The 11,322-nt window shown below is 37.9% G+C and overlaps 4 protein-coding genes across 11 annotated transcripts; 3 read left to right on the forward strand and 1 right to left on the reverse strand.

Moving 5' to 3' along the window:
* Window positions 1-992: 992 nt before the first annotated feature.
* On the forward strand, window positions 993-2,505 carry LOC112199504 (aldehyde dehydrogenase family 3 member H1). The gene has a single exon (XM_024340514.2). The coding sequence runs from the start codon at window positions 1,044-1,046 to the stop codon at window positions 2,490-2,492; it is 1,449 nt and encodes a 482-aa protein (XP_024196282.1). The 5' UTR covers window positions 993-1,043; the 3' UTR covers window positions 2,493-2,505.
* A 754-nt stretch (window positions 2,506-3,259) lies between these two features.
* Window positions 3,260-4,948, forward strand: LOC112198529. Of its 2 annotated transcripts, XM_040518935.1 has the most exons (5): window positions 3,260-3,374; window positions 3,482-3,880; window positions 3,951-4,032; window positions 4,141-4,257; window positions 4,690-4,948. In XM_040518935.1, the coding sequence occupies exons 2-5, from the start codon at window positions 3,759-3,761 to the stop codon at window positions 4,738-4,740; spliced, it is 372 nt and encodes a 123-aa protein (XP_040374869.1). In that variant the 5' UTR covers window positions 3,260-3,374; window positions 3,482-3,758; the 3' UTR covers window positions 4,741-4,948. The 2 variants fall into 2 exon arrangements, with proteins under 2 accessions (XP_040374869.1, XP_024195441.1); XM_024339673.2 differs by lacking the exon at window positions 3,260-3,374 and having other exon boundaries at window positions 3,427-3,880.
* Window positions 4,695-7,706, forward strand: LOC112198527 (B3 domain-containing protein Os01g0723500). Of its 6 annotated transcripts, none has more exons than XM_040518932.1 (7): window positions 5,467-5,620; window positions 5,710-5,851; window positions 6,381-6,574; window positions 6,653-6,714; window positions 6,802-6,861; window positions 7,020-7,108; window positions 7,316-7,706. In XM_040518932.1, the coding sequence occupies exons 2-7, from the start codon at window positions 5,741-5,743 to the stop codon at window positions 7,547-7,549; spliced, it is 750 nt and encodes a 249-aa protein (XP_040374866.1). In that variant the 5' UTR covers window positions 5,467-5,620; window positions 5,710-5,740; the 3' UTR covers window positions 7,550-7,706. The 6 variants fall into 6 exon arrangements, with proteins under 6 accessions (XP_040374865.1, XP_040374866.1, XP_040374867.1 ...); XM_040518933.1 differs by having other exon boundaries at window positions 6,808-6,861; XM_040518931.1 differs by lacking the exon at window positions 5,467-5,620 and adding an exon at window positions 4,695-4,818 and having other exon boundaries at window positions 6,381-6,714.
* Window positions 7,707-7,867: 161 nt separating this feature from the next.
* On the reverse strand, window positions 7,868-10,745 carry LOC112198528 (DNA replication complex GINS protein SLD5). 2 transcript variants are annotated; one of them, XM_040518934.1, is made up of 7 exons: window positions 10,548-10,745; window positions 10,180-10,414; window positions 9,709-9,831; window positions 9,345-9,427; window positions 9,144-9,253; window positions 8,305-8,404; window positions 7,868-8,216 (listed from the first exon to the last, which is right to left on the reverse strand). In XM_040518934.1, exons 2-7 carry the CDS (start codon window positions 10,345-10,347, stop codon window positions 8,102-8,104), a joined length of 699 nt encoding a protein of 232 aa, XP_040374868.1. In that variant the 5' UTR covers window positions 10,348-10,414; window positions 10,548-10,745; the 3' UTR covers window positions 7,868-8,101. The 2 variants fall into 2 exon arrangements, with proteins under 2 accessions (XP_040374868.1, XP_024195440.1); XM_024339672.2 differs by having other exon boundaries at window positions 10,180-10,745.
* Between the last annotated feature and the right edge of the window lie 577 nt (window positions 10,746-11,322).

Raw genomic sequence — 11,322 nt, forward strand, 5'->3', positions numbered from 1 at the left:
TGAGAGCCTGAGAGTAGAAGAGAAAGATAGCTTGTAATTTGTTAATTATTTGGGGTGAAATTTGTCTTTTGGTCTTAATTAAATTGGGTAAGTGGGAAGTCTAAACTGTTAGTAGGATAAATGGGGATATCTTTGGTTAAAATTGGGTATTTGATCCGGATCCCTAATTAATATTATTTGCATGTTTGACAACCCCACAATCTCAATTGGGAGGAAGTGGTGTGCACAATTTGTGTGTCAAAGAGATTTACAGGTCAGTGCTAGTCTGTCTAGAGAGACAAATGAAAGCAATTTTAGCTGTGGTGAACAAGAAGCTAGGTATTGTTTGTGCAATCATCTAGATTATAGAGGAGTCTAGTGAGAAATAGCCGATATTAGAGCTATTTGGGTTGGTTATACTTGTTCACATTCGCTACTAATCACTAAGTGAATAAGTTGCTGTGTGTTAGGCTTCAACAGTTAAGACCCACAATTTTTTACCTCAATTTGAAGGTTTCACCGCCTCACCATTTTATTTGCGTGCGCGCTTTTTATTTCTTTTTCTGCTGCCTCTATTGAGTGGTGTGTGATTTTTATAGAGTTTAATTTGAAAGATTAAAGAATCAGGAGTTCTGGGATGGCTAACCACTTTGCAATCCCTGTCACACGATTAAAAGCTGGACATATTGTTAAGCACTTGAGCTTATTCAACCCCACCCCAGGCTTGAACGAATATCCATCATTCCATCCTAGTAATAGTAATTTCACTTTAACTGAGCAACAATTAGCACAATTTTGCTCAATTACAGGTTAGATCCAAATATTACTCGAATACTGTAACCGTATCCAAATCCGATTCGTGACCCAGGAGTCCGAGTCTATCATAGTCACACTTCTCTGTCTCCAAATCTGTTTTGCTTTTTTGGCTTTCTTCACAAGTTAGATTTTCACTATAAATAGACGCACCCCATTACGACTCACCACCATTCTGCTTAGCCTTCACACAAAAAACCCACACACGTACTTATCCTTCTTCTTCCCCTACTCGTTCTTCCGTACTTGCAATGGCGGCGAAGGTAGGTTTCGACGGAGAAGCAGCAGCGGCGCTGGCGAAGGAGCTCCGAGCCAGCTTCGCATCTTCCAAGACTCGGAGCTACGAATGGAGAGTGTCGCAGCTCAACGGCCTCCTCAAGCTCACCACCGATCACGAGGCCGAGATCGTCGACGCTCTCAACTCCGACCTCTCCAAGCCTGAATTCGAGTCCCTAATCTACGAGATATGCATGGTAAAGAGCTCGTGTAAATTGGCAATCAAACAACTCAAGTCATGGATGAAGCCAAAGAAGGCTAAACCTTCAATGACCACTTTCCCTTCGTCAGCTAAAATAGTGTCTGAGCCTCTTGGTGTTGTACTAGTAATTTCAGCATGGAATTATCCTTTCTTGTTGTCCCTTGATCCAGTCGTTGGAGCCATCGCAGCTGGTAATGCTGTGGTTCTAAAACCATCAGAACTTGCTCCTGCCACATCGTCATTGCTTGCAAAACTATTAGGAAAGTATATGGATAGTTCTTCTGTGAGAGTTGTTGAGGGGGCTGTTGCTGAAACATCTGCCCTATTGGAGCAGAAGTGGGACAAAATATGTTACACAGGCAACGCAAGAGTGGGAAGGATTGTGATGGCTAGTGCTGCAAAGCACCTTACACCTGTTCTTTTGGAGCTTGGAGGAAAATCTCCTGTTGTTGTTGATTCTGGCATTAACTTACAAGTCGCAAGTAGGCGGATAATTGTAGGAAAGTGGGGGTGTAATAATGGACAGGCTTGTATTTCCCCTGATTACATTATAACAACAAAAGATTTTGCTTCTAAATTGGTGGATGCCATGAAAAGTGAATTGGATAGCTTTTATGGGAAGAATCCGCTACAGTCAAAAGATCTGTCTCGTATAGTGAATTATAATCACTATGCTCGCTTGACAAATCTGTTGGATGAGGATAAGGTTTCTGGGAAGGTCATCCATGGAGGTGAAAGGGACACGAGCAACTTGAGGATAGCTCCCACCATCTTACTCGATGTCCCACAAGACTCCCTGATGATGCAGGAGGAGATCTTTGGTCCCTTGCTACCTATTATCGCGGTTGACAAGATAGAAGACAGCTTTGATTTGATAAACTCAGGAACAAAGCCGCTTGCTGCATATTTGTTTACCAACAGCCAGAAGCTGAAGGATCAGTTTGTAAGGAATATCTCTGCAGGAGGTATGGTTATCAATGACACTACCATTCATCTCGCTGTTCCCTCCTTGCCATTTGGAGGAGTTGGGGAAAGTGGAATGGGTGCATACCATGGGAAATTCTCTTTTGAAGCCTTCAGCCATAAGAAAGCAGTTGTTTGTCGAGGTTTTTTGGGAGATGCTTCTCTGAGGTACCCTCCATACACGGAGGGGAAGCTAAGTGTTCTAAAGGCTCTGGTCGGTGGTGATAGTATAGTGGACATAATCCGCTCTCTGTTCTGATGGTGTGAGGCTTAAAATTTAAAATAGGGTTCTGTTTGTGTGCTTGATGTAATTTCTTCTTCGTACTAGCTATTAGTCTTTAATGGGTCTCACTGTTGGTCTTTTTTTTTCCCCTGATTTGTTAGCTGTTTTTTTTTGTCTTTTCTTATACTGTAGTTTTTTTCTTATTTGTTAGACACAATATATCAAAAAAAAATATTGTATAGTTACCTAGTTAAAAACAACAATAAGACCACATTTTGACTTTTCGCCTCACATCTGTGAAATCTCAAAACCAATCTTGGTGGCAATTTGGTTTTGATTACAATTTGAACCAAGTTTGGTTATAAATAAAAAGGAAAAAGTTAGAGTGAAAGATGTACAAGTTGTCGATAAACGTTACAAGCTTTTCAATATTTTAAAGTCTTTTCTACGCTTCTGCCAAAAAAAAAAAAAAAGTTCCCTAAAACCATTGACCAATCATTCATCTCCTTTAGAAAAGAGATAAATATCAATTAATGAATATTTTGTCAGTCTGCATGAAAAGATAAAGTATGTAAAATGAACGTTGGCGCTCACGGAAAAATAAACTAAAGCGATGCATATTTAGTCATGAAAAGTCTTGATAAAAATAAAATTAGAGGAATTAAAAGTCGTCAACACCATTGAAATATAAATTAAATATGAATTAAAGTCGATGAATGTTTGTTAGATAAGGGTTTGCATAGATGAAATTTCATCAGCACTCTGAACAAAAAAATTAAAAATAGACAACATTGCATCTATAAAAGTTTCCACCTTTAGAATGGGTTTGAGAGGAATTGAAGATTTTTTTTTTCACTGTTCTAATTGGTTTATAAATTTTCTTTTACGATTGTTGTATGCGGTCATCCTAATTAGCAGGTAACTATTTATGTCCCGACTTTCATCGTTTTTTTTTTTTTTTTTAAAAGAGGTTGCGTGTAATTATGTTCGTTTGTATTATCTTTGAACTTAATCTCTCATAAAAGGCCCAGCCTGGGCCGCCCAGGTAGCGGTTTCCCAGTTCTTGATAACCACGCGGGCTGTGCCGATCGATTCCCGCCCGTTTCAGTGTTCCAGTTTATTGTAAATCTGACCCACCCAAACACCAGTTTAAGGGTTTCCTCTCCAACATCTTTCAGTGTTCCACAATAATCATTAGGCACCCAGCATTGTTGAACGCACGCCAGCTGTTCGACGAAACGTCTAGCTGAACATTGCTTCACCGGTTTTTGCTTTCTGGTTCAAATTTTGTAGTCCCCAACTATGATGAGGCTCTACAATGGCTTCCTTGACATTCTCAAGATTCAGAAGTTTCGGAGAATCGTGTCATATACTGGGTTCTACTGCTTCACAGCGGTCTTGAGCTACGCTTACACAAGCAACACGTAAGTCATTTTGAAGCCTTAACACGTATAAAAGTGACAATACTTAACAATCTCCATCTGGGTTTTGCAGAACTAGAGCTGGGTTTTCCAGAGGTGACCAATTCTATGCGTCTTACCCGGCTGGAACTGAGCTCTTGACGGACCAAGCTAAGGTTTGTGACTACTGTGATTGTTACTTTTTTTGGGTTTAAATGTGTTTGATTTGATTGGTATTGGGTTAGTGTTGGATGTGATACTTGAATCTTTGGTTTTGTCTCCAGTTGTATAAAGCTGCCCTTGGTAATTGTTTTGAAACCGAAGAATGGGGTCCTATCGAGTACTGCATCATGGCTAAACACTTTGAGCGCCAAGGGAAAGGGCCTTATGCTTACCATGCCGTAAGTTATTCTATACTTCACTAAAGCATTCGTCCAGTTTTCCAATTAAATGGTTTGAAATGTTTGGTTCTTTGGTAATGATACTTGCTATTTTGAATTCATGTTCGTATGTAACTATCTGCATCAGCATTTCAGAAATGTTACCTCTCATGATTCATTATTCATGAAAAAATTGCTTAAGCATTCATATAGGTTACAAGTTTATGTGCTCTTTGTTTAACTATTCATATGTTCCTGTCCCTTTATATGCTTCTTAAGCCTCTTCCTCCACAATAGTGATGATTTTTGTCAAATCAATTTCATATTATTCCTCAAATTTACTCTAAAAATTCCATGGAGTTTAGAATTAAACATTGTTTTATTAGGTCAAATAGAAAGAGTTTGCTCTTACGTTGCTCTTTAACTTTGGCATTTTTACTGATATGTTTGCAGCAATACATGGCACATCTTCTGTCTCTTGGACAACTTGATGGAAGTGGCTAGAAGGGTTTTCCATTCTCCAGAAGATGAGTAGGAGATCTCATACCAGTATCTCTATGAACTAGCAGATGAATAACTGATGTACAAACTTCCTACGATTCATTTTGTATACATTTTCCATTGTGCTCAGTATACCTATTTTTGAATGAGTGAATTGCTAAACAATGGGTTTTGCTGCCCTCATAATCTATAGCCATTAGCTAGTTTCCTAGTTTCAGACCAAAGGAAATTATGTTACTCATAAAATTCAATTGTTATGGTCTTTTAATCTATCACTTACCTGTGCATACAATCTAAGCCATTTGTAGCCTATGAAAACAAGTTGTCATCGGCATTTCATTCTTGAGAGTAATATGAGCAAGTAAAATTTGGGATATTAACGTTAAAGAGGCATCATCATCTCATAATAGAGTCGGTAAAATACTTTGAAGAGATAAAAATATCTGGTTATATATATATATATATATATATGATTATAATTCTCCAATGTAAACACTCCGACTTTGCTTAATTGGACCCCAAGTTGCCACATAAACAATTCTCCAACAAACAAATATCCATCATCTCCTCCTCTGGGACTTCTATCAAGCATGTAGTGGCAGTTTGAACCAAGCTTTAGTCTTTACTCTTCAACAAGAAAGGCTAACAATGGGGACCATTTCTCTATTATCTGCTTCATTTTCTTCATTACAGAAGCTCTGACGATGCTGATGAGCTCAGCTTGTTCTTTACTACTCTTCTGATATCTCTGAAGAGCTTGTTTGGCTGAAAATGGCGTTATACAGTTTTTCTTTACAACCCACATTCATTGCTTCTTGCTCTGCATTTGTTGCAATCTGGACCGTTGATTTGGCCCAAGAGAGTAGTACTCAGCCTTTATAGTGTATTGCTCCCTCTTTACTTTGTGCAAGTTTGAATACAGTTGAGTGAAAGTTTGAGTCTTTGAGCCATTTATTTGCTGCCCCATTTCAGAGAAGCACTAGCTAGCTAGTTGGAAGAAACAATGGCGAGAAGAGCTTGCACATCTCTTCCATTTCATGATGGTAGTGTTGAGGAGGAGAAGGGGCCTACCTTCTTCAAGATCATAAGGCCTGGATTCAACACTGAGCATTTGGTAAGTAATTTCAAGCCGTAGATCTCTTCATTTTCATGAATTTTGGTTTGAATGTTATTGCCGTTTCTCTGCAAATAGGGATATCACCAGATCATTTATGTACATATATGTGTGTCTTGATCTCTCTGTTTTGGGTGTTGTGCAAAAACATATTAGATTAGGATTTAGGACACACTGCCAGAAATCCCTACAAATTAACTGCAGCTGAGGTCAATTACAGGCTTTTGCTAATGTTTTATGGGTGAAAAATACTTGCTTAAAATGGATTTTCTCTTGTTTCGTATACAACTTCCTATTTTTTCCTATGCTTGAAGCTTGATGTTGTAAGCATGCTTAATTTCTAGCATGTCATGGAGGTACTTGGCATTTGATTTTTTCAGTAATATGTACAGCATATTGTCTGTTGACTATAAAGAAATCTGGGGTGAAATGATAGAATCAAAACACATTGAGGCGCTATTATTTTTGTTTGTTGGTTTTGCTTATTGATGATGAAAGTGACTTCTTTATCTTTTTGTTAATTATGAAGAGAATCCCACCTGCATTTCGGAAGCATATATTACATGAATCCATTAAGAGGGCAACCTTGAAATTGAAGAATTCATCAGATACTTCCTGGACTGTTAAAGTAATCATAACAGGAAGGGATATATATTTGAAGGATGGCTGGCAGGAGTTTTTAAGAGATAACTCCCTAGGTGATTCCGAGTTCTTAGTGTTTAGGTATGACAAAAATATGCATTTCATCATTAATATTTTTGACAAAAATTGTGTTGAGAGAGTGAATATCACCGACCTCAGAACACATAAAGCACCCACCTTTCCAGACAATCCTAAAGGGCCTTTGGCAAGACCACCTACAGGTACATACTCCAGTGTGACGTGATGTTAAAAACATTTCGCTAATGGGATTAAATCATGTCTCTGCTAATGTATGTATGTATGTGAAGCTGCAGGTGATCATCGATATGACTTGGCTGTGGAAGCTGCTCATGTGCTTAAATCCAAAGGTAATTAATTTAGGCATTAAAACACTGTTGGGTTCATAGACATTGTTGATGTGATAGCTAATAGCTTAAGCTGTTGGGTTTAAATTTTTTAAAAACATTTTACTACCAAAACCCATAACTCATCTCTGCTATGCTTTATTTTGTACCTGAAACTGCAGGCGAGCACCTTCCAAGTTATGCAGCTGCTGCAGCTTTCAAATCCAAATTTCCTTACTTTGCAAAAGTTCTTGCAGGATCGAAGATGGTGGTAAGTAAGCAGGCCTCTTATATTCCGTATTTGATTTTCTTTAGTATAAACCTTAAGCTGCAAATAGAACTGCTGCAACATCTTAGTGGGAACTTAGCTTAGGTATATCATACTCTGGTTCATTGCTGGTGTTAAAATTTTTCAGCTTCTCTCTCTCTCTCTCTCTCTCTCTCTCTCATATCTGTTTATTGGCTGTCACTGATGCAGGCAATTCCCACACATTTCTATAGGGAGATATTTTCTTCAAGCAAATATGATGAACTTTTCCTGGTGACTGCAAAGGGAAAATTCACAGTGACGCTTCTCCCATGCACTGATACAGTGATGTTGTCTGGAGGGTGGTCTTCCTTTAGAAATGACAACCAACTCCAAGAAGATGATATTTGCATCTTTGAGCTTGTGAAAGAAAACACCATGGTGGTTCACATTTTCCGAAACTGATTAGCTTTAAGCTACTGTTAACAGAATAATTTAAGCTGTAAGCATTAAGGATTTCTTTCTCATTTGACTGAGACATGGTACTGGCTTTAAGAAGTATTGTATTTAGGAGTATGCATCAGGCAGTATCAATAGTTTAATATTAACTAGTTCACCATTATTTATATGGATGTTATCTTCGAAACAGGTAAGACATCAGATATATAATGTAAAAATAAAAACTGTGAACAATTTGGCATAGAATGGAGTATTAAGAGCTACAATTAAGGGTGCAATACATGCCTGCTTAACCATTATTTTATCAAACTAGCAAAGCCAGGATGAATCATGAACGCCCACAAATGATATATATGCCATGGCATCATATTTTGAGGATTTCAAATTTTAACATTCTCAATGTTAAATACAACTACAAGAATATTGCTCAGAAGCACACTTCCATGGATTACAAATCGCTAGTTTCAGAACAAACCTGCAAAGCAATAAGGTGGAAAACTGAAGATACTGTAAGATCATATTTTAACGAGGGCACAAAGCTCTATACCCCTTAGGTGCTCAGAATAAATCAATCCTCCCTTCCTCTACGAATCTCTTTATTGCTTTGTAACGCACAAAGTATAAAACATCAGGCTCCATCTCGAAAGGTTCCTCCAATGGTCTCTGGTTCGCCCTGTCATAAGGAAATTAAAACCAGTAAGTGCAAGAAAAGAAATAACATGTTCCAATATGAATGTATATGTTCATGAATTATCACTTGCCTGTCATCTGATGGTCCATCTTCATTGTCCTCGAGCTGGATATGTCCAAGATAGTAATTGGTTTTGCATACAACAAATGTGTCTAATTGGGGTTTTGCCACTGTAAGCCAACGATATAGAGAACATATCAAATCCAGAAGTCCAAACTGTAAAAATTTCAACTATATACCATACAAAAAGAAAAAAGTTATAGCTGTTCTTCAGTGAGGTGTATGGTGCTAGTTCAGCACTGGGAGTGACTTTAAAGAAAAGTCTATATATTCCAGATGCCAAGAGAATATAAACTCAATTTTATTAAATGAGTTGGGCTATTTCAAAAAAGAAAAAATAAAATGAGTTGGGCATACAAAGTGTTCAAACAACTCTTGCATTGTTCCTCTGATAAAGTTATTAAATACAAACCAAAAGCATTGAAATAAAAGCACTTTAGGTATGGTTTAATGAACAGGTCAAACAAGGATTTAGTACAAATATCTTGTCCCACACAGTAGCTTGTAACTGGTTTCCCTCACCTCATGCTAATGCAAAGTATCAAATACAGCAGATTTTTCCTTGGCACAATCTCCACCACTAATTTGATTATTATAGTTACCTAAAAAGTTGGAACTGCAGTAACATGGCTATCCTGAACTGATCATAAATCTAAGTCTGTAAGGTAAAGTCTAAGAAAAGCTGCCACAGAACCAGATATCTCAGAGTAAAATGAATCTAAGCATTGACTAGAGCACTGGCCACAATATTTTTGGAAAACGAAGTTGATAAATATCAAAAAACACACACACATGCAAAACGGAAAACACAGAGATGCATGAAATCTGGAAAGAAGATAATATGAGTACCCATGTCATTCTCTTCACTGATCATGGATTGCTTGAATATAGACTGATAGTTACTAGGCAATTTCGACAGAACACTCTCTTCAAGATGCTTCTCCAAATCAACAAGACACCTGTTACCACAGAGACACCAAACCATAATGAACCTCAACCATGAGCTTTAGCCAAAAGAATACAAACTAATAAAGCAGCTAGAGTCCTCACGTTTTTGCAAATGCCTTCTCCTGTTTAGAGAGACGGTTGTAGAGTTCAGCAGTAGCTAAGATGTGAAAGATGTATTTCTCAATCTGCAAAAGAAAGTTACTCAAAAACAAATAACAAGAATGATAAACATCTAAACCTATAGAAGATGTTTTTGGTAGCATTTATGCGATTACTACTGCTTATTCATTTACATCACACTATCACAGCCAGAATTCTCTAGGCCACTTCATTTTTATCAAATGATATCAAGCATGGGGTGAGTGCTATTGTTTCTCTAATACCAAGAAATCCGCACAAAAGTGAAGAATTGCTTTCAAATGCAATAAGAAACACATCAAAACACAAGAAGAGAGCAGGTACCCACCTTCTGCAGCCGAATTCGAAGATAAGATCTCAACAAGAACTGAGACCTGTCCAAATCCATCTGGTAGAGTGATACAGTAAGTGGATCAATACCAGATTGAGCATCTTGCTCCACATTTTCTTCCTGTAAATTATACATACCCAATTGGGGTCAAACAATAACACAACCACAAAGAGTACCCAAAATTCATGTACTTTGTAAGAATTGAAATCACCCAAAATCCAATTCAACCTACTTGAAATCCATAACTAAAAAGAACTGAAATGCACACCAATTTCTCATTAAACTAGCAAAAATGTGTCACATCAATTCACCCAGAATCCAGTTCAACCTAATTGAGCCCCAAAACCAAATAAATAAATAAAACATAAAACCATTCAAATTGTATCAGAAATTTCCAGCAAGATTGAATCTTTAGATGAACCAAACAACAAAGTTAGGGTTCTTATTAAAAATTGAAGGGAAACCCACCACCAATTCGATCTGTCCAGTGAGCCTGGCAATCAAATCAGTCTCGAATTTCAAAATCTCCGGGGCCGCCTTCTCTTGCCGCCACGCCCTCTTCAGAAGCTCGACGTCGGTCGTCTGAATCAACGTCTCGTATTCCTCCGTTGACCCGTCTCCGTCTCTCGCGTCCATCCGATCCGATTACCAAATTTTCCCTTCAAAGCTTTCTCCTTTCTACTCCCTACTTTGTTTTCCTCTGCTGTTAACCGAAACAAATAGATTGAGAGGGAAAACAGAATCGAATTGGCGCCAAAAAAAACAAAAAGTTGATCTTTTTTTTTTTCCTCCGGAAAGTTGTTAAAAAAAAAAGCAGAGTTGGGATAAAGTGTTACAGAGGAGACGGATCGCGAGTTTGTGCGTGAATCTAACACCATTGGAGGGACCGGCAGTGACGTCATGAAGACGGACGGCCAGGATTGGATGGGGTTTGATTCACACACAAACTGGAGATGCGTCCCATCTAATCTATGTCTCTCTCTCTCTCTCTCTCTCTCTCTCTTCTGGGTTTGAAGAGAGGACGAGAAATTGGGGAGGGCCTCAGAGAGGGGGGATGTTGTTAGTTATTTATAGAAGGGGTGAGGGGAAAGTTTAGAGTGTCGCCCACCGTACGATATGGACGGTGCGTTTGCTTGGATTTGTTTGTCGGTTTTTATTTGTGTGGGAAATGCACCTGGATTTGTTTTGTACATGAATTAAGATTTATGAGAATAGAGAGCATCAAAGTAATGGAGATGCATGTCTAGTTATCTTATTGTTCTCTAGTAATCTAATATGGAAATCATATATATTGACTCTACTTCATTAGCTCATTGTGCTATTCCTTGTAGGATTCTTGTACCATTATGTTTTCCCTCTATGATGAATATAAGTTTAATTATACACAACTTTATAAGATATAAAATCAATTAAAAATATAAAAAATTTGTCCTTCTAGTTGAAAGGTTAGCGGTATAAGAAGGATTACTAAAGGTCTTAGAGAATGTCAAGTTGAAGGAGAGTCTCGAAAGTGCTTATCATTGAAGGAGAGTCTCGAAAGTGCTTGTCATTAATAATTTTGACATTTTTTAGAGTATCAAAACTTAAAAAAGTAGTGGAACAAAACCATCA

This window comes from Rosa chinensis, chromosome 4 (assembly GCF_002994745.2).
Source record: "Rosa chinensis cultivar Old Blush chromosome 4, RchiOBHm-V2, whole genome shotgun sequence".
In the NCBI taxonomy this organism is placed as follows: Eukaryota; Viridiplantae; Streptophyta; class Magnoliopsida; order Rosales; family Rosaceae; genus Rosa; species Rosa chinensis.